Source organism: Syngnathus floridae, chromosome 2 (genome assembly GCF_059516105.1).
Source record: "Syngnathus floridae isolate MCC-2025c chromosome 2, RoL_Sflo_1.0, whole genome shotgun sequence".
NCBI lineage: Eukaryota > Metazoa > Chordata > Actinopteri > Syngnathiformes > Syngnathidae > Syngnathus > Syngnathus floridae.
In genome coordinates, this window is record NC_142414.1 from 14,267,802 (window position 1) to 14,288,675 (window position 20,874).

General features: G+C 40.8%; 3 protein-coding genes across 12 annotated transcripts; 1 reads left to right on the forward strand and 2 right to left on the reverse strand.

The window, feature by feature from the left end:
* Positions 1–189: 189 nt before the first annotated feature.
* nfyal (nuclear transcription factor Y, alpha, like) lies at positions 190–7,041 on the reverse strand. 9 transcript variants are annotated; one of them, XM_088357543.1, is made up of 10 exons: positions 6,889–7,041; positions 5,773–5,876; positions 4,826–4,912; positions 3,129–3,275; positions 2,905–3,060; positions 2,493–2,595; positions 1,831–1,997; positions 1,433–1,606; positions 1,244–1,354; positions 190–965 (listed from the first exon to the last, which is right to left on the reverse strand). In XM_088357543.1, exons 2-10 carry the CDS (start codon positions 5,851–5,853, stop codon positions 900–902), a joined length of 1,092 nt encoding a protein of 363 aa, XP_088213669.1. In that variant the 5' UTR covers positions 5,854–5,876; positions 6,889–7,041; the 3' UTR covers positions 190–899. The 9 variants fall into 9 exon arrangements, with proteins under 9 accessions (XP_088213669.1, XP_088213685.1, XP_088213678.1 ...); XM_088357559.1 differs by having other exon boundaries at positions 2,929–3,060; positions 5,773–5,894; positions 6,889–7,016; XM_088357552.1 differs by having other exon boundaries at positions 1,849–1,997; positions 5,773–5,894; positions 6,889–7,016.
* A 368-nt stretch (positions 7,042–7,409) lies between these two features.
* Positions 7,410–9,027, forward strand: ngrn (neugrin, neurite outgrowth associated). Its single transcript, XM_088357654.1, has 4 exons — positions 7,410–7,817; positions 8,004–8,114; positions 8,270–8,411; positions 8,538–9,027. Exons 1-4 carry the CDS (start codon positions 7,576–7,578, stop codon positions 8,955–8,957), a joined length of 915 nt encoding a protein of 304 aa, XP_088213780.1. The 5' UTR covers positions 7,410–7,575; the 3' UTR covers positions 8,958–9,027.
* Positions 9,028–9,260: 233 nt separating this feature from the next.
* LOC148402005 (sortilin-like) lies at positions 9,261–20,611 on the reverse strand. Of its 2 annotated transcripts, none has more exons than XM_088357402.1 (20): positions 20,056–20,611; positions 17,892–17,951; positions 17,238–17,311; positions 17,057–17,159; positions 16,818–16,979; positions 16,442–16,518; positions 15,752–15,801; positions 15,514–15,641; positions 15,121–15,265; positions 14,892–15,047; positions 14,683–14,774; positions 14,139–14,241; positions 13,886–14,057; positions 13,622–13,812; positions 13,131–13,320; positions 12,855–12,971; positions 12,437–12,545; positions 11,934–12,046; positions 11,488–11,629; positions 9,261–11,325 (listed from the first exon to the last, which is right to left on the reverse strand). In XM_088357402.1, exons 1-20 carry the CDS (start codon positions 20,293–20,295, stop codon positions 11,311–11,313), a joined length of 2,439 nt encoding a protein of 812 aa, XP_088213528.1. In that variant the 5' UTR covers positions 20,296–20,611; the 3' UTR covers positions 9,261–11,310. The 2 variants fall into 2 exon arrangements, with proteins under 2 accessions (XP_088213528.1, XP_088213519.1); XM_088357393.1 differs by having other exon boundaries at positions 14,139–14,246; positions 14,682–14,774.
* Between the last annotated feature and the right edge of the window lie 263 nt (positions 20,612–20,874).

The window sequence follows — 20,874 nt, forward strand, 5'->3', positions numbered from 1 at the left end:
AAAATAAAAATCCGGTAATTCTACTGACCTTAGTGTCCTCACTCCAGTGATCGTGAACCAGAGGTGATTGTGAACTATAAGTCGAATAATCACAACTGCAAACATAATACAGAAAATAGGCTAATGCGTCTTTAAGAAAAAAGTGAAAAATAGCACCTGTAAAAGATTTTGCACAACAGTACAAGGAACCACATGTGACTGACTGCTGTTTAATTAAATAGGCATTCAATCAATAATTTTTTATAAACTGCTTATGTAAAAAAGACAACATTGCTTCATTTAATGAATAAAAATATACAAGTCAAACACGTGTGGATAGAACGTTTTCCCTATAAACAAAAATCCTAACAACATTGTATACAATGTCCCAAAAAGCTGGCAAGCTAAAGTACAGTCGGGGAGGGAAACATGATTAATATACAATATTTTCACAAATGTTTTTTGGGGGTGTGGGGGAACACTCAAAACAAAGGAAAATCAGAACATGCATTAACAAGTTCAAACACCCTCCCCCCCAAAAAGGCTGTACCAGTTAAACGTCATGAGTCATTCATTATCAGCATTGAACGAAGTAGACTTGGTGTAACCATGACTTAGTCTGGGTGGGAAATAAATAGTAGGTGCTAAGTGTTTGGCCAAAGAAAGCATTTCAACTTAAAACAATAGTTTTACAAACGACAAGACGGGGTAGCCATAACTTTTGTCAGGGAGAATATTGCAGTGCGAAATATTTATCCAGAAGAAGGATATTTTTTTTCAACTACACACACGCACGAACAAAAAGAGAATGAGAAGTTCCAGAAAAGAGGGCATCTACTGCTGCTGGCCTGTTAGCCGGAAGCTCAGAGTGACAAATAAGACGAGCTGGTAAACAGGATGAAGGGTCAACCTGAGTCATGCTACGACACTCTGATCATCTGAGCCACCGTTTCGTCGGCTGCCGCCTGTGCCACTTCCTGCTGTTGCTGTGAAGACAAGCATTGGTTATTTATAGCACAATGAGACCAAAATAGAAACAAGGCCCCCCACACCCTTTGATGATGACGTTATGCAATAAAAATAACATCAGCCACTTATGGTTACTAAATATATATATTTTTTTGTTTAACTGACACCGGTTGTGTAGTTGCCGTTCTGGCAAAAGTTTGAGCTCTGTTAAGTAAGGTACTAGTACTTTTACTCAAGTGCAATTGGTGCATAAAATGTTTTGATTGTGATGTCTTTGAATAATTTAGCTTCTTACCTGTGCCAATGCCAAGGCCATTTCTTCCTTTTCCTTGGGTGAGAAGAACCGCCCTCCGTCGCCTCGTTTACGCTGCATAGCGTGACGGTGGCGAGATTCGTGCAGGTATTTCTGAGAGTAAAAACAAGAGCTTGCATTGGATTTTCTAACCGACGCCGTCTAACCACCATGATGACAAATGAGCCTTACCCTCCTCTCTTTGGGGATCTTGCCCTCAGCCTCCAGCTTGGCACGGGCCTGCCTTCGCTTTAGGATGCGGTGGTACTGCTTGGCGTTCACATAGAGGGGTTCCTCCTCCAGCATTTCGGCGCCTGGCAGAGGAATCCGTTGCATTGTGGGCACTGTGCCACCTCCGGGCACCATCTGGTCAAGAACGGTAAAAGAACGGTACAATTATATTCTTCTAAGGGTACTAAGGGTACAATTATATTCTTCAATTCAGAAAATGCTGCAGTACTTCATTTTGGTCCTAACGCATCGATTGACTTATTTAGATTGGGGAAGCAAAAAAAAAATCATAATTACACCTCCAAGCAGTGTTTATGATTAATTGATAACAAACACAAACGCAATAAGATGCTGGGTACCTCAACATTGGGTCTTACCATGACCATTCCACCTGCATTGACCATGTTGCCAGAGACGGGCAGGGTGACGGTCACAGTGCCTTGGCTATTGGTGGTGTTGGTGTTAGCACCTCCTGCCTGTACGATCTGGGCACCCGCTAAGCTGGCGGCGGGAATTGTGATCATTCCTAACAAACACACACCCTCCTTTTAGAAAACTTACAAGCAGAGGGCATATAAAGAATTAACCTTTTTGTATCTCAATTTACTTGTAGCTGTACGTATCAATATTCCCATTAGGTATTGGAATGCCGATAATTAATCCAGCCCCCCCAAAACTGTTTTTATGGTTACGAGATTTACCCAATAAGTATTCTATTAAAAATGAATAAACAAGAATGTAAAGACAAACTGTTTTCACAAACTACTGTGCATGTGTGTTTTTATGGCCTAGTGAATTTCCCAAGTCACCTGTTTACATGGGACATAATCTATTTTCATCTGGTGCTTACATAGTGTGCCACTACATTTAATCAGAAGAGCTATTGTGAAGTATGAAGATGAGACAGAGATATATGTACCAGTAACACAACACCAAGTAGTATCGCCATAATTTACAGAAAAGCATTTTTAAAAAATGGCACTACGATTGGCTAGTGTCTGTGTTGTGTGCCTCTGTTTACCCTGCTGTAGTACAGTTCCATCTGCATTGACTGGCTGGTAGACAATAGTCTGTCCATCAGCTGTCTGAGCCACTTGTTGACCTTGCACACTGATCTGCTGACCCTGCAGGGAAAATACATTTAATAGATTTGATTCGTTTTTATAGATTGGATTTCATGCAGCACACTGGTCAAATGGTAAGCAATGTTTCCTCACAGATTCATAGAACTAAGGTACTCGGTTTGAATCTAGACTAGCATGTGAAGTTCTTTTGAGTCTATATAAATACATTTTACTTGACTTTTGACTTTAGTGATTTCAACCAGAATTTTCTAAGTGGCATGTAAGTATACTGTAATTCTTGATCCTTACCGGAATGTTAATACAAGAATGCCAAAAGTTAGTGGTAATAATGTGTCATAAATCTCTTACACTTTGTTGGCCAATATTTAACACCTGGTTCTGTCCAGCGGTGATGGCCGTCTGGGGTTGCTGGATGATGATCTGCTGAGGCTGGCCCTGCTGACCCTGGAGCTGCAGAGTTTGACCACCTTGCAGCTGGATCTGACCAGGCTGCACCAATTGAATCTACAAACACACACTACATCAGTACACAGAATGCAAACACACATCCTCATGCGAGTTCCTTGCCTAACCTGTTGCAATCCCTGAGCCCCAGACACAGGAACCTGCATAATGGTCTGACCCTGGCCCCCTGACATGGCCTGCACCATGATGGGCTGTCCGGATGACGTTATGAGCTGCCCGCCGCTCACCTGGACCATCAGAGGCTGCCCCTGCACCTGCATGTGAGGACCACCATTGTCACAGCAGCACAGCAAGAATTACTGATTTCACATGAAGGACAGACTCTTTTCGTCTTCTAGCCTGAGAATTATTTGATGTACAGTCAGCCCTCGCCAGTTGCGTCACCTCCAGACAAACATAGCTAGGGTTGTAAAATTGTATGGAAATTTACCTGAGACTACACTTCTAAATTTTTTGCTAGTTGCGGTGCATCTCGGCCCCTAACCTCTGCCAATAGCGAAGGCTGACTGTTTGGCAAACACTCAGGAGCAACAATAACTTGACAGGCAAAAGACAAATAAAACAATAAGTGTACAAGCTAGTGGCAAATACAGACGAAATGATAAAAACAAAAAAATGTCCCATAGTGAGAAAAACTATCATGGATATTAATATCAACACTACGTTGCAAAAAATTATGATAGACTGTCCTTGCCCACCTGCAAGTGCAAAACATAATTTTACTTCACTCACTCGTTACAGATCACAGTAATTCAAATCAAGCAGAATAAAGTACGAGTTTGTGTTTCCAAACTCTCTACCACTCAGAACATTTGAACTACAACTAGAAAACAAAAAGTGAAAAACTCAATGAAAGTTCCTGCTGTGTGGACTATGACAATGAATTCATGCAATTCACTTGTGATCACGTAGAACCAAAAACACTTTGTAGATGTTTTCAACATCAGAAAACAAGTCATGGCACAAAGTGACAGCACAGGAAAACGCCACATGAGACGCTGGGCTGAGTGAGCAGCATGCAGTGAATTCAGACAGCTGGGAGACGCATGCCGTGGGTCTGATGCTTCATGAAAATACAAGCAATCTGCCCCGACTGTTGTATGCAAACACATAGGGCTCCAAATTTGCTGCATGGCATTTTAGACCAATTTTAGCTCTTATCATAAAAAAAAAACTAACATTTTTTTGGCTCACCTTTTTATTGGCAAAAAAAAAAAAAAGTCGACGATTTTTTTAACGATTTTTCTCAGAATTAGTATCATAAAATATTAACGCTCAGGCCCGAATATTTTTGAATTGAAAATAAGCATTGCAACCTTTTTGTAGGTGTTTTCTTGAAACAACATGCAAAGGATTCATTTACATCACTCTTTGGGGATAGAGGTCGATCCTCATAACATTCAAAATGGTGGCGGGAGAGACGATACATTTATTCAGTAGTGATAGTTTAAAATGAAACCCCAGCAGCGGATGGCCCTGAGGGCATTAATTTTTCAAAAGAAAATGTTTTTTTTCTCTGCTCTTCACCAATTGGTGCATGCCGCTGTCTGTGTGACTGTGACCAGACTCAAAATACAAAAAAATGACGACACACCCGTTTTTACACAACGCGGCCCCAAACACGCTAGACTTGACTTGTGACGTTACGGCAATGACGTTATAGGCGCCAGCTGACTAAAAATAGGACCCTTAAACTTCCGGATGTATTTATTATATTTATTATTATGGTCATGAGATCCCAAACAGCAAATATGGAGTCATATGTGAGGCATACGCCACCGACACAGGATGGCCAAGACACCACTACCTGGAGTGTCTGCACCTGCTGGCCCGAGGCTGTCACCACGGGCGCCTCCGTTTGCAGCTGCACAGCGGTCACTGTGCCCTGGGCCTGCGGGCAAGTCACCACAAGGCAACTTCATTTTATTTTTTTCTAAACAACACAGTAGAGCTGCCTTCAAGTTGGAACGGCCCCCAAAAAAAGGACAATCTGGAGTCTATTTTGCTTTTCACAACACTTTTAAGAAAAGACGACTGTTAATATTTAAAATGACATTACCAGTTCTATTTTAAACTTGGGTGAAGTTTCATGCATTGTTTTTAGTTGTATACCGAAGACATTTGGATTTCAGATCCAAAAATGAATATAAGAAAAAAGTTTAGAAGTGCAACTTTTTTGAAGTGATCTGCTTTTCAAGTAGCCAAAAGTATTGGAACTGATATTGTTAAATGGACTTCAAGTGAATAACACAATATTTGGTGGCATAACCTTCACGTGCAATAACTGTATCAAGCCATCAAGTCAGACTTGACTATTTCTCTTATGGCTTGTAATATACTCCACCTGATAGGGTTCATCTTTAAAACAGAAAGTATCATAACAGCAACAATGATATGACTGTCAGCACCAAATGCAAGGCCTATTCAAAGACATTAGAATATTTTAAACTCACCCAGAAAAAAACACAACAGTGTATTAAACATTTATAACCAAATATATAATAGTCAAACATCTAAACAAGGTGGGATTTCTAATTGATAAAAGTTGACATCCAAGAAAAATGACGGGGATAAAATCATGTTTGCTTCTTTAAAATCAATTTCAGCACCATATGTTTCATAATCAAATCACGAGGCTCCCATTCTGCACGTTTTCCCAGTCCATGTGGTTGGGATGTCAAACATTAAATGTTTAACAGTGTGTTGTGGTGGTGTGCGTTCCCCTAGAGACAAGAGCGATAGATAACTCACCTGCTGTTGGATCTGTCCATTGGCAGTCTGCACTACAATCTGCTCTCCAGTCGCCGTGGTGGCAGCCGTGTACTGCTCCATAGCCGCTTAACCAACAAGCCGTTCTTCAACAGAAACACACGCTGTCAGGGAGATCGAACAGTATTTAACTCAGCCACAGGATTATTACGTGCATTTCATTTTTGGCACTTTTGATTTATTATACACATAACTATGACCATGAGCAGTGGGCGATACGAGTTTATTATACAATACGATAAGACTTTATTTATATAGCACATTTCATAACAGCTGCAGCAGTAACAAAGCGCTTCACATATGGCGATGGGATAACCACAATGACAGTGAAAACAGTAAATTGAAACTGAAATTAATACATGGTAGCAGAACAATACCCAGAAATTGAAATATAAAATTAGGTCTCTGAGTAATGCATCCATATCTGTGACATTTAGCCAACAGTATAAGATTAATAATATAGTTTCATTTATTTACAGATGGGTAGTCACTGAAGTCAAACTATATATTTTCAAAACAAGGGGAAAAATGTGGCTTTATTACAGTAAAATTATAAATATATTTCCATAATTTAGCAAAAAAAAATGTCCAAGTTAAAACAAACGGAAAACGTGTGCATACCCAGGAGATTCTTATAAAAGAGAAAACAGTACCAATTCGTCATTTTGAAAATTATTATTATTATTGCATGTTATTTTATTAGCAGGGCGACATGGCGCCTTAGCTAACTCAACAAGGGGGTGGGGGAGTAAATAACGCTAATATTGGGGCCTGGTTGACGAGCTATTTGAAAGAGTTTGATCACGAGGGTGGACTATAAGTCAGTTGCATTAGTCCGCTATATTTGGCTGGAAGTCGTTCAAGGGTGGCGAACGAAGCCATTCCCCACCGTTCCTTTGTTTGCACTAGCAAGCTAAATAGTTAGCTTGCCCGACCGAAGCACGAAACGATCGTGTCCCGCGAATTTGGACACAGGCCCCAAAACGTACGACCGTCATTCGATTTTTGTGCACTTTGTCGGGTTAGTCATTTGGTTGGTCCACGGCAAACCAATCCGTGCTGACAGTTACCCAATGCCTTCAATCGGCTCTCCCTTACCGTGTGCTCGCTGCTGTCCGGTTTCCCTCTGATTGGCTCCAGTACAGCTTGCTAAAGCCCAATCAACAAAGTGAGCGAACAAAATGGCCGCAAATGAAGCAACCCCGTACGGGGGGAGGGAGGGAGAGAGGAGGGAGATGGAAGGGAGGAGAAAAATGGGAGGGATTTTGTGCAGTGCCCTGAGCGCCCGGAAGACGTCGCAACTGGCGCACAAGAGTATTCATTTATGTCACGTTGGGAATTCTCTTTACTCCAATGGTTATGAAACTTTTGCCGTCTTGAGTTTTGAGTCTCACTCAGCACATTCATTCGTATCTGAAATTAGCATTCGCCGGTCAAATGAATGGAAATAAAATTCCAACGTTGCTGCCCCAATAAACCACAAACACTCCAAGATGGAAAGTCTTATGGTCCAAGAAGTGTTGCCATAGGTACTTTAATACTCTTTTACAGTATTTGGTTAAAAAGACAGTCATTTGGGTGCATTACTTTCGCCTTTTCCTTGCGCACATGTTATTTGTCCAAATACTGTTTCCGTACAAAACCCGGAAATGGTTCGGGTAGCGAAGAGGGCACGGATGCAATATCATCAAATTGGATATTGTTGTCATCCCGATCTGTTGATCAACTACAAGAACGCGAAACTTCTTCCAACTTCCAACCGACAACTTGCCACGTTTGCGACCCATGGCTGCCGGACGTTTCTATGTGCTCTCCCGGTGGGTTGGGGCAGTAGCGACCCCATCAGCGTGCATCCCCAAGGTGGTGGCGCCGCTTCGTCCTCCCACTGCGTTTTGTCGTTACGCCAGCAGCAGTAGGCGTGTGGGGAGGACACGCGGAGAGCAATACGGATCCCGCAGAGATGAAGATGATGATGATGAAGACGATATCATGAAGGAGGTCGAGGACAAACTCAACGTTTTATTGGAGTAAGGCTGCTTCTGAAATGTCATATTTTCCACTTATTATGACATGAATCATGGCCCTGAATTTTAATGATACTATTGTCAAAGTTAAAGCATAACTCGGCTAGTCACCCACACGGGAATGCGTATAAAGTTTGTTACATTGTTAAATATGACAGTAGAAATTCTTTTTTTTTTTTTTTTTGCTAGAGAGAATAAGAGGAAGCAGAAGATGATCAAATACAACAAATTGCACAGGAAGATGACACCATCAGGTGCTCCAGAGAGGACCTTGACATGGGAGGCCATGGAGACCATCAGGTATGCCAGGGCTGGGTATTGCCATCAACTTCACCATACAATGTATAACACGATACAATATGTATCGTGAAGTATGGCTTTCAAGACGATACGCATCAGGATATTTGACATTATTTTACATTAAGAAATTCAGTATACATCTACCCAAATGATAGGTATCTAAAGCGAGAGCATCCGGACGAGTGGACAATTGGACAGCTATCTGAAGGCTTCTCAGTCAGTCCCGAAGTGATCCAGAGGGTGCTCCGCACCAAGTTCAGCCCGACGCCTCACAGGAAAGCAGAGCAGGATGCAAAGGTAAGGTTGCAAAATTTTGGAAATTATCAAAGTTTGAAAAGTTGATGGGAATTCATTAGTGAGTAACCAAACTGAGAGACAAGGGAACTTAAAATATGTGCAGAACCTTTTTTTTTTTTTATTAAGGTGATGTCCAGGCTTCAGCGCTCACCATTGCCTCTGGGTGAGACCGGAACAGAGCAAAGTCAATCAGCTCTGCACGCAGGCCACTCACCACGCCAGTTCCTGCCTACCAGAAATCCAGAAGCTGCTTTGGTTCCTGTGACTGGAAGCACAAATAAACCCTCTATCAAAGCTTCCGCTCTCGTTACCATTCCGGTGATGCCGCCAAAAGGCCACAAAGATGCCGCAGCGACAACGACATGGCCAGGACAGGACAACTCAGCCAATGGCAATCTGACAGAGGCGGAAGACGAGACTTGGGATGGACAAGTGTTTTCTGAGGAAGAGCTCGAGAAGTTTCAGGGCACTAAAGCTGAACCTGTGCTGCAGGTTGGGAATGACTTCTTTGATTGCAACGGCCATTTTTTGTACAGAATCTATTGATGCAAAAGATTTCAATGTAGTCCATCTAATAAAAGACAAGTAAAATACAAGATTGCTTTGTGAATAATAAGCAGTGTTGGGCAAATTATTTTCAAAACTAATATATTTCATTTTACCATTCATACCACATTCATTGAATGTGAAAGTAATAGGTTACTTTACAATATTACTGTCTATGTAGAGCAGGGGTGGACAATTCATTTTGCAAACGGGCTACAAGAGACTGCTAGCCGAGAGCCAACCCGACATTCTAACCTCAACTTTTTAATTTTTTTTTTATTTAAGTTCAGCAGTAGTCATAAGTAGAGGAACAACAGAAATTTATTGGCAAACCCAAAGATAAAATTGTCTGAAATGATACAAACAGCAGATACAAAGATTGCATATTTACAATTAACCCTTAAAAAAAAAATCATACCTCATTTATAGATAACGAGAAGAATGCAATTGCATCGCATATCATTTTGGCCTAATCGCATCACCTCAGTTATTTGTAACTCGCTGTCTCAATATTAGAAATAATTTCTTCGCTAAAAATGTTTACGTTTGTGGAGATTCGGAGTCATCCAAATCATGGTAATCCCCAAAAAGCCTGAATGTTAAAAAAATGACTTCAGCCAATAGGCAAAAATAAATTCAAACAAGATCCACACCACATTAACTGCACTCTGAACATGCAAAGCACAAATAAATAGAAAAAAGGTATGAGAGAAGTGCAAATGCCTCAAGGAGAAGGAACAAAAAAGAACATTTCAATGGGACATTACATACATTGACTATTTAAACATTATGTATACAAATAGTGTCTGGAGTGCTTGCCCACCCATCAACTGTCAAATTAAAGTTGATCTTTTGTTAGCTGATTATTTCCAAATGTGTTTGCAACTGAGCCCTTCAAAAAATAGTTTGTGATGTCACAGTGTAACTAATTTAGATAGTTCTGCTCTCATTGATTATTCTTAGAATAGTGGAGAGTTGCTACCGAGACACCTGGACACTCACTTTAATATTGCGAAAAGAAATGAGCATCCTTCAAGATTTCATATTCTAGCCAACTGTATCAATATACCAATATATGAATTTACAGTATAAACTTACATTAAAGGTAAAAGGAAAACAAACTTATTTACACATCCTTATCTATAAGCCTGTCTTGTTTTACAACATTTCCAACATTAAATTGCTCATGTTGTCTGTCATGACTAATTACCTACACAAAATCCATGGATGATATCCCAACTCATGTTGTAGCTACCAATGAGCTGCATAGCAATTTGTTTTTGAGTACAAAACTGTTGAAATCATGACAAACAAGCTTGTGATTAGAACTTCACTTTGTTTTGTGCTATTAAAACTGCAAGTACAGTACTGCCTTCAAGTTGTGCCATGCTAAAAGATGGTCTGTCTGTCTGCCTGCCTGGTTTGTTTGTCACGTCCGACACGAGATGTAAACTACTGCCTTAGCTCTCTACGCTAGCCGACAACTGGTTAGCCGCCAAATTATTTGTCATTTCTGAGTGTTTCATAGTCCAGCTTTACGTTAGCCGTCCATTTGAATAAAACCAGTTTACGTTTGAAAAAGACAGTCCTATTCAGAGTCACACATATTTTGTTAAATGTGCCGACCTTAGACCTGTGAACTAAATTCATCATGTTCAAATATTACATAAAAGCAGAGCAATTCCCATCCAAGGTTCCTGGACCACAAAGGTTTCTGGACATCTAAGGTTCAAGAACCCAATTTTTTTTTTTTACATCAAAGGTAAGGCTCAAAAAGCTCCAGGACATTCTTAACAGTCCATTGATTGTCTCCATGTGCCCTCTGATTGAACGGCGACCAGTCCAAGTTGTAATCCGCCTCTCACACAATCAGCAAAAACAGACTCACCCTAACGTGACCTTATTGAGGATGAGCTCTATTTAATACACTCTTGGATAACTGATCATTATGAGAAACTTTGAGGCTTGTGGTCCAACTTGGAGACGGATGAAATTTTGCCTTGAATATTTTTCTTCATCCTTCATTTATCAAGCATAGCATCTGGAGCTATACTACACCATGGACGCTACTGACATGCATGGAAATAAGTACGTACATCTTATTGCTATCAAATGGAAGCTTGGAGTTGTGCTTTTTGCTTGAAAGGTAGAAAATCTTATGCATTTCCTTCCAGATCAATTTCTCCTTACTTCTGAGCATGTACATTCGTGAGAGTTAGGAAGAAGACAGCTGAGTGATACCAGAACAAAGTTCAAGCCAAAGGAAGAAGTAGTGCGATGGTAGGAGTGTCTGTTTGCTAAAGTGCAAAGCCGGAAACTCCTCCAGAATAGATGATTTGACTGATTTTAGCTGCTACTGCAACAAGTCCTGAAATATAAAATGGGAAAAGAATTTGGGATGAAACATTAGGAAAATATATCAAGATTATTATCACCAAACCGATCATGTTACTAAAACTAAATCACAGACATGTTGAGCGACACAAATCAATTACTAGTTGCTGGCCGTGCCGCACCCACGTCAGCCTACCTCATCAGAGTCGTCGTGAAAGTCGATCTTTCCGTTGACGCGGTGGTTGCTCTCCAGTTGGTCGTCCAACCTGTCATCCACACTCTCTGCTGTGTTTTCGTTGGCGTGTTGCTGCAGCACTGAGTATCTGTGGACCAAGAACCTGCCCAGAACACAAGCCACACGTTCCAGATCTGTCCGTTGCATACAAATAAACTAGTTGCTTGTCAATGTCAAGGTACACATTTGCAAACGATGGACCTTTCAATGTTAGGGCACATATATAGTCAATATGATTTGTAAATACCTCTCCATACATGCGACATTAAATATGTGGGCCTAAAAGATGGCAGAAAAGTATCACTTGTGCAAATTCTCTCAAAGAAAATATACTCATTCCCACTAGCAGTAAATTCAACATGCATAAGACACATTTGGTACACAAGAAGAGTTAATTTCATGCGAACCTGCCACCACAGACGTATTTCTTGATGAAGACAACTCCGGCGGCGATGCTCAGTAGCATGATTATTATCGTTATCACGACGACGACAGATGTAGAGGAGTGGTGGCCTTGTTTCTGTAACAAAATAATAATAATAACAAAAGGGGAGGTCTTTTAATCTAACATGACAATAAACATCACATTCTGATTAAAGTTGCGTTTGTAGAGTATGAGTTAAGCAGCAAAATTCACACATTTTTATACAGCTTAGGGCGTGGCCACTTAAAATAACATCATAGTTTTAGTTGTTTAGTATGTTGAAAAATGGCCGCCCCTGAGATGGAGTGAAACGGGTGAATTTGGCTGCACAAAGAAAATTTGGGGGTTGACTTCCCCTTTCAAAAAATTGAGCAAAAAGACAACAGAAAAGACAAAAAAGAAGAGGAAAGAAAAACATAAATGAAGGACACTTGAAAGATCCAAAAATCAAAGACAAAAAGAAAGGAAGCTAGAACCTGTACTGACCTGGATCTCCGAGTTGAGCAGATCACTCACACAATGCACACGCAGGTCAATCTCATTGCGCTCAGGAATCGTACCTCCCTCACATTTATCACTGGGGATTTTCCTGTAGCTGTGGAGAGAAAGTTGACTAATTTAAGCATATGACACATGCGAGATTAAATAAGGCTATAAATATTATTTAAGGAAAACAAACAAAAAAAAAAATAATAATAATAATTTTGATATATCTAATTATTAGACAAACAACATTTTAGGTTAATCCTGAAATTTCATCCGAAACCCCAATATCCCTAATTGTTTTGCGAGCAATGTAAATTCCAATGTATGAATCAAATAGATTGAACGCTCGGCTCCCGACTCTAGACAAAGAACATCTTATTCGATGCTGTCTGAATTGAGGTCACGCAAGGTTTTTTACCCTTGAGTCCGCAGTTGTTCCTCTCGACCGTGCAGACAAAACTCCAGCACTTTGCCTTTCATGTCTGGCTCCTCCACACACTCGGAGCTATTCTCTTTGCGGTAAAATCCAAAGTCACTAGATCAACAAGGAAAGGACATCACAAAAGAGGCCTTGAAGCCAACAAATGCCACAGTACCTCCATGTATTCATACATTCATAAATGTTTCATTACCAAATTTCAATTTAGGCACTAAACGTTCCTAATGTAACTAATCAATGCGTCTTCCGTCTCACCAAAGGAAGTCGTCCAAAGTGCATGGGCAAGGCGTCGGCCGCGTGCTGACCAAATAATCTCGTCCGTTCCAGCAAACAGAATCCTTACGGAGACGCAGGAATGTTTCCTTGTAGCCCAGGATGCAGCCGTTGTTGGGGTCGCTGATATTATCCGAGTGGGCCAACCACTGCACGTAATCGGCATCCGCACCTCCAGAGAAAGTCAACAAACACAAAAAGTTACACAGTGGCCCCCAAATTCCCTTTTTCATGGTCAATGTTCCAGTTATATATGTCCGTGATTTCCACATTCTTTTCAGATTCAAAAACAGATGTGTGAATTTTTTTCATTTTGTGAGGGCATTTATCACTATGTCACATCTGTAGCTCAGTGAGCATGCACATTTAAAGAGACACAGGTTTCAGAGATTCACGTGCCCTTCCTTCTGTACTATTTGTTTACATTGTAGATGCTGGGATAGCCACAATCAAGAATGGAGCCCGTCACTCACAGTCTCGAGTGAGGAGATCCCGAAAGTCGATAGTAATGGAGACCCAATGCTGGTTGAGGATGCCGCTTTTGTAGCCCCAGATGCTGACGTTCATGGAGCGGGCGCCCGGTTCCGACGCCAGGCCGGTGAAGATGATAGGCTCCTCAGTGAATGTGTACGTGTGCCAGCACTGTCCTTCATCCGTAGAGAATCTGTTCAAGAGTGGACAAACTCAGAAAAAATAAACAAGACATTTTTGCTACAGCATGTGAGAGCAACACTCACTTGATCTTGTCCACCGGTTCATCTGGGGTGTGCTCCACAGCTACGAGCAGCCCACCCGAGTCCAGAATGGCATAATGATGCGGGCCGTCCAGTGCCTTCATCCACGTATAGCCTCCGTCATCAGAGACAAACACGTCGGGGGTCATCGAAGAGACGGAATCGCCGACACTCCCTGCGAAGATGAGCACATAAATGTCCATTCAAGCATCAAAAATCAAATATGTGATCAATCAATATTTCAAAGTGTAATTACCATGAGCTAATATTAAGCCCACAGCATTTGATTCGCTCAGGGGCAGCATAGGGACATTGAGCTTCAATGCGGTACTGTATGACGCATGGATGTGGAGATGGCACTGTTCCAACAGAGACATAGTAGCATTAATACATGGGAAGAGGACCTCCAAAATGCTGAAATTAAATCAAACGTATGGAAATACAGTCAGCGATATTGGCAAACTCGCCAATTGGCCAGTTTTTCTGTAGAACACAAACTATTAGCTCAAATAAAGATTTTATCTTAACTGGAAATGCTAATAATCCTTTCTACTGCCTCAGCAAAAATGTCAAGAATGAAAAACGTTTGTGCATTATAATAATTCAACAGGCCAGAGCTCAGTGCTCCTGTTCTGTTAAAATTTTTAAGTGTTTTTCTATGGGGGTGGAGGGGTTGATACAACAGTTTTTCCAAAATAACAGCTATTTTGGAAATTATTCCTAAAAAAGAAAAAATCTATTTATTGAAAATAACGTTTGGAAATGAAAAGCTTCATTCCCCTCACCATAAAAGGGCTTACATTTTGCGAGTCACACTTGATGTTGGCAGGCTGATGCAAGTAAGTCCACTCCCCTCCCATGTCACGGGTCACTACAGACCTCACAGTCTTGTCTGAAACAACATGCATGTATGCACATTTTGAAATATGATGTCATTTGTTCATTGTTTTGCAGACCCCATTAAGCTACGGCTCAGGGACCCTTGTTTGAGACACATGATGAGAGCTACCTTTATCCAGGACGCTGGTGGTAAAAACTCCTCGCAGGGAGGTGATATTGGTGAAGTCAGTATCGCCCCCTGTGGTGGTGTAAAGGTGGTTCTCCAGTGACTTGGAGAAGACGGTGCCCCGGTCATCTGAGACGTAAATGGTGCCGAGGCCATCATCTGAAGAAACATATACAGGTAATGTAACCAATCACCTGTTGTTAAGATAAAAGTGCCAGCTTACTGGACCGACCTTCCGGTTCATCTACGTGCATGAAAACCATATCATCGCTCGCTCCCAAGATGGAATAGAACTGCTCGAGACCGATGGCAGGCAATTGGGCCATGTTCCAAGTGTCGCCTTGGTCCACCGACACATGGAGCATCCTCTCAGTGGCCTGCAAAGTAACACCAGAGCTGACATGAGTTGAGAAAAATACACAGACCAGCAAGTATGGTCCAACATCCATTAGGTCCCAAAAGGCAACAATTTTCACACAGAAGTGAATCTTAGTGAAAAGGTCCCATTTAACCATGACATCACACACACACTTCCATCTTTTTATTTAACATTTATGTGCAATCCTTTTCATTTTATAATAATAATAATAATGATAATTATTATTATTATTAGCCGCATACCAACCTTGCCTGTCATCACAGAAGCAAACAGGAAGCGACCGCCGAGGCCGAAAGAGTAGATCTTAGTAGCGACGGTCTTGATTGTTTTCCCGAAATTAGTCGTCCTCATGAGTTCCAGTGCTCCGTGATCATCTGAATAACACAAAAGGGGCAATTTAGTCATGAAAACTGTACGCTAGGAACAACTGGTAGCAGTGAGGCATTAATGAAGTGTTTAATCACTGACGGTTTGGAACACTTACTGCAGGATCCATTGCGAATGGCAGAAAAAAAGATGGTATTTTCCGTCCCCCTGGAATTAAAGGAGAAACAGGCTTTTAATTAAGCATGATAAACAAACGTGTGCTGCAGCAAGGAAGGAACAATGGTTGTGAGTTTATTTAGACTAATAGAACACGGTATGGCTTGAGTACCATGCAATATACGAGACAGGCCCTTCGTAAATATTTGTTTTTGACTGTTGCTGTGTGTACAAGGAAGTGCCTCTAAAAAACAAGTTTGCTTGCCAGGCAACTTTTACTGCAGAGGTGGAGCTGCTGGAGCGGCAAGGAAACCCCCCGGAGAATTGACATGAACTTGTTTGTCTCACATTAGTAATGAGTGTCATCAAGTTGGATTAACTCGGGCATGAACTACATCATTTATATATCAACCGTTCTGTGTACAAGAAAGTGAATTGAACAGCACTTTTGAACATGTTTACTTCTGCCACATCCAAATGAACAGAAAATGAAAGTTAACATATTATGGTGGACTTTGGAATGTGCTGTGTCCCAATTGTTTTTGTGACTTTCCAACCATCAAATGTGAAATTAAACAACCAAGGCAATGTTTTGTTAGCGGCCTATTTTCAAAAATGATCTGGGAAATATTTGGACTATTTGTCCACCTTAAAAGTGAGTTGGCTTATTGACAAAATGAGAGTCTCTCACCATTTCACCAAGCACACAGAATTGCTGTAGATCTTTTTCCAATTGCGGCCAAAATCTTCAGTCAGCCACAGTTCTTTCTGAGGACCAAAAAAAACCAACAAGAAGCTGAAGCTGTTTGACTTCAGAGCGATGAACCTTAACAAACTTGGACTGTGTTAATAAATGTACTCTGTGTCAACACTTGACTGATTATTGACAAGCAGAAGTTATTGCTGGTGCCGCAATAAAAAAAACAAGGCATGTCAGACATCCCGAATTAATTAGGTCAAGTTTGAATCCGTACATATTGAACGACATATTCAGGATTTTTTCACAGTTCCAAAATGTTCTCAGGTGTCAATGTCTTCTTTAAACCAGGTGATCATTGTTTGCTTACTTTGTCGCTGAGGCCCAGCAGCACGTTGGAATTCTCAGGATTGTACGAGAGGACCGAGTTTTGGTTGAAGGGCAGCTCCTGGTGGGTGAAACTTTTTCCAAAGTCGCTTGAGACAAAGACCCGAGAGCGGTGAAAACCGGACACCTCGCCAGTCAAGATAACCTGCCGCATTGTGGTACAAAATCCAGATTGTTAAATCCAAATATATTCAACACCGGCTACAAGTGCACTTGACTCACTTTTCCAGAATTCTCAGGGCCAGTAGCAATGCCAAACGCTGATCGAATTAAGGTGTTGTTAATGAGGTCGGTGACATCCTCGAAGGATTTACCGTAGTCCTCGCTGGAAGAAATGACATCAGTGTCAAATCAGAAAGCAACTCGCCGTGTCTGACATTAGATGGGACAGCGCCACAAATACCTTCGATAGAGTTTAGATTGTCCTAGGTTGATCATAAAGAAGGGAACCTGAAATGTGGTCAAAGCTAGGATGACCTGCCACAAGGAGGAGACATAGAATGGATTACAGCTGTGTGATTCATTCATTTTATCCATTCATTTGAGTTCAGTTGTTAGGTAGCTTATTTCTTGACGATTAATGCTTTGTTGGCGACTAACAAATTTGCAGAGCAACTTTTCCGATCCCTCTAGTGACCATTTTTCAAAAGAAAAGATGAGCGACTTATTCCCACTAAGAAACAGACAAGTCACTAAGCTATCAACATTGACTGAGTGTTTTGTGAACTAACTTTGCTATGTTCGTAGCCATGTTGTTCATGCTAGCAATGCATGGCAGAAGGCCATTCTTTTAACCACTGTATGTAAACCACCAAAAAATAGATTAAATTAAAATCGACGCGAACTAATCTATAAAAATCTGATAGAGTTATATGTATGATAATAATGTTCAAAAGTTCCTTAAAACATTGCATGGATTTTATGACTGTAACTCTTTGGAGGAAATTTTGCTTTGAATGTGGACTGTCAAGGTAGCACTGTATCGTCGGGCAAATAAAATAATATACAAGCTATGCATAGTAAAAAAAAAAAAAATCATTTGTGATGTAAGACTTACCCCCGTGCCATCTCCAACCCAAGCCAGTGACACTGATCCACTCAGGTCATTGAAAGTATGCTAAAAAACAAAAAACATGTTTTCAGACCAAAACAAATGAACAAGAACAGGGCCTCAAAGCTTCTTTTTTAGAACTTTTCCTCTGAATTAACCAGGTTGGTGATAAGACTATAACAAGTTCCAACTGGTGTAAATATTCATGTTAACTTAAATATTCCACACGAGACACTATTGTGCACGCACATATTCAAAGTTGCCTGAGGTGATGGTGCAAGGGATGCAAGTGGTGACAAATTGGGCTTCAGCACAATTGCGCAGTTTCCTGGCCCAACTGCTTTGTTCCTCATCATCTCCAAGGGTTTTTAACCACCGCATACATACACGCTTTTGTGGTCATAGATGGTGTTCATAGTAATGTTTCATATTTTGGGGTTTTCTAATGTCATTGTTAGGAAAGGAAAATCCGACTAGAACATCTGAAATTTATTTGGGGCTAATCAGAGGCACTTTAAATGTTGACCCCCATTTAACCTGAGTTCGAATGTAATTTGTAATTTAAAAAGTGTGCACGTTTGTGCAGATATATTAGCTCACTAAATTGTTATTTTTTCTTGTTTAATATATTCATGTACATGTTAAATATCAAATGTTTCCAACGTGAATAAATGACTGCTTTTGAAATGTTTAAATAGGAACCACGACTGTTGAATGTCTTCAAACCGGAAATTAACTAATTAACTAATAACTCGCACACAGTCGGTCACAAGGCCACTCACTTCCTTGTGCTCCTTTCCAGTCAGGCAGATAGTTTAGAGCAGGATTCATTAACATGGCCCCCATATATCCCCCAAGAACCACAATTAGCGCTCATAGGAGAAAATTTTGTTATTGAGAGAAATCATACACAAGATCTGTGACTTAAAATAAATTAACAATTAATTATTAACAATATTATATACTATGAAGATTATTCAAGATAATTTGACCAAATGTGTTATTTCAAAAATGTTTATCTGATAACCTTCCCAAAAAGTAGCTATCAGCTTCAAAAAGGTTTCGAGCAAAATACGCAACGTAGATCACTGGAACAACAACAACAGAACGCCAAAGCGGCAAAACTGGTTGAGAGCAGTGCAGCGAGTATAGCGGGTTACCCTTTCCCAACATTGTACACCAACGATACAATTGTTGAGATGAAATCTTGCACAAATAATTAGAGACATGCGACACAGGAACACATTATGCACCTCAGATAAATAATTCTTCCTTTTTGTTGTTCAAAAGGAACAAACAGGAGAGTTCATATGGGGCCATTTGGCCCACAACACAACAGAAGGCTAAATGACAAGCAAATGCTTTGTAGCCATTCCATGGCATCACATCATCACATCATTGTTGTAGTGATGTTGAGCAAAAAGGTTTGGCACAACAAAAGGTGGAGCATTTCCAGAACTGACATATTTTTGCAAACAACGGACAAATAGGTCAGATATAAGGAGGACGGTTTTGACAGTTTGTATAAAAAGATGGGAGCTATATTTTATTCTATCTGCAATCCAGCCACCATTTTAAGGTCAATTAGTAGCTGAGATCCAGGAAAGCTAAATTAGACATTGGTGAATTGATTTGATACAGTGCAAAGTATAGATATATATTTCACCCATACAGTTTTACACCTGCAATCCAGTCGCCTTTTTAAAACCAATTGGTCTTCCTGCTATTTGACAAACTTTGCTTTATCACTATTCCGATACAGCTATATAGTCCAACCAACAGTGTTCAGCACCTCTATTCCAGCCACCATTTAAGGGGCCAATTAGTGTAAATGGACATTCTGTTCTTGAATCCATCATGTCGCCATTTAGTGTTCCTGAACCTTCACTTCCATGGCAAACATTTTGCCATTTAATACAATATGATGGTTTGCAATATTGATATTTTTGATAACCCTTGTGATCATCACCTGCATTTCAGACAACAATTAAGTGGTGTACAATTGTTCATGGACCTTAACAGCTATTTTACGGATTTCGCTGTACTACCATATTGCGTTACCTACGCATTCCGTTCGACACCTGCAATCCAGCCGCAGTTACAGGACCAATTAGTTTACCTGCCTACCTGGGCCGTCCACAGTGTAACTGGAGCGCGGCTGGTAACTTACACGGTGCGTGTTGTTGCCCAACTTGGCCTCATATCCTTGAAGAGCGTCGCAAGAGGCGTCCGCCGGGGCGCTCCTTTTCCTCACACTGTGACGCCAACGGCCGAACGCGGATTGCTTGGCTCGGTTCGAATCTCGTAAAAGTGTCCGTCCGGAGGCTTTGTTAATATCCAGGAGGAAATCCGTACAGGCTGACAGAGTTAAAAGGGAAAGCAGCAAGAAGCAACGAAATGAAAGTCCCATTCTTGTCGCCACTGTAGCTAAACAACCATATATCGAAAAAAATAAGATAATAAAACCGTGTATAATAAATAAAATTCAAGCCTCGCAGATAAAATTGAAGGTCGATACAGGCTGTGGTGGTGCGGATGAAAGCCACAACAAAAAACGCCTTTGACAGTTGTAAATTCACAATTTGAAAGGAGTCAGATGGGGCCAAAAATTAACAAAATAATGTAATCAATATATTTTAAAAAATAATTGACGGAAGAAGCTCAACTCCGAAGACTGTGGATGGTCCACTTGACACCAAGCGGGTAGGCAATATAGTGCCTGATGGCTCTGTACCTCCGCGCACCTAGAAGCTAGGACGTAATTGGCTGGCATTTCATGTGGCTCCACCCCTTTTCTCTATTTGATTGGTTGGTTCTAGATTAGGGGCGGTGTCTTTATCAGGAGGTAACAATAGACAAGGCTGTCAAAAGACTTCCAGGGTCGGTTGAGAGCAAAACTGTCGTGTGTATAAAGCAAAACAAAACAAAGCTCGACCTCAACTCTTTGATGTTAGTCAACTGTTCTGACCGATTTCCATTTTAATTTTAA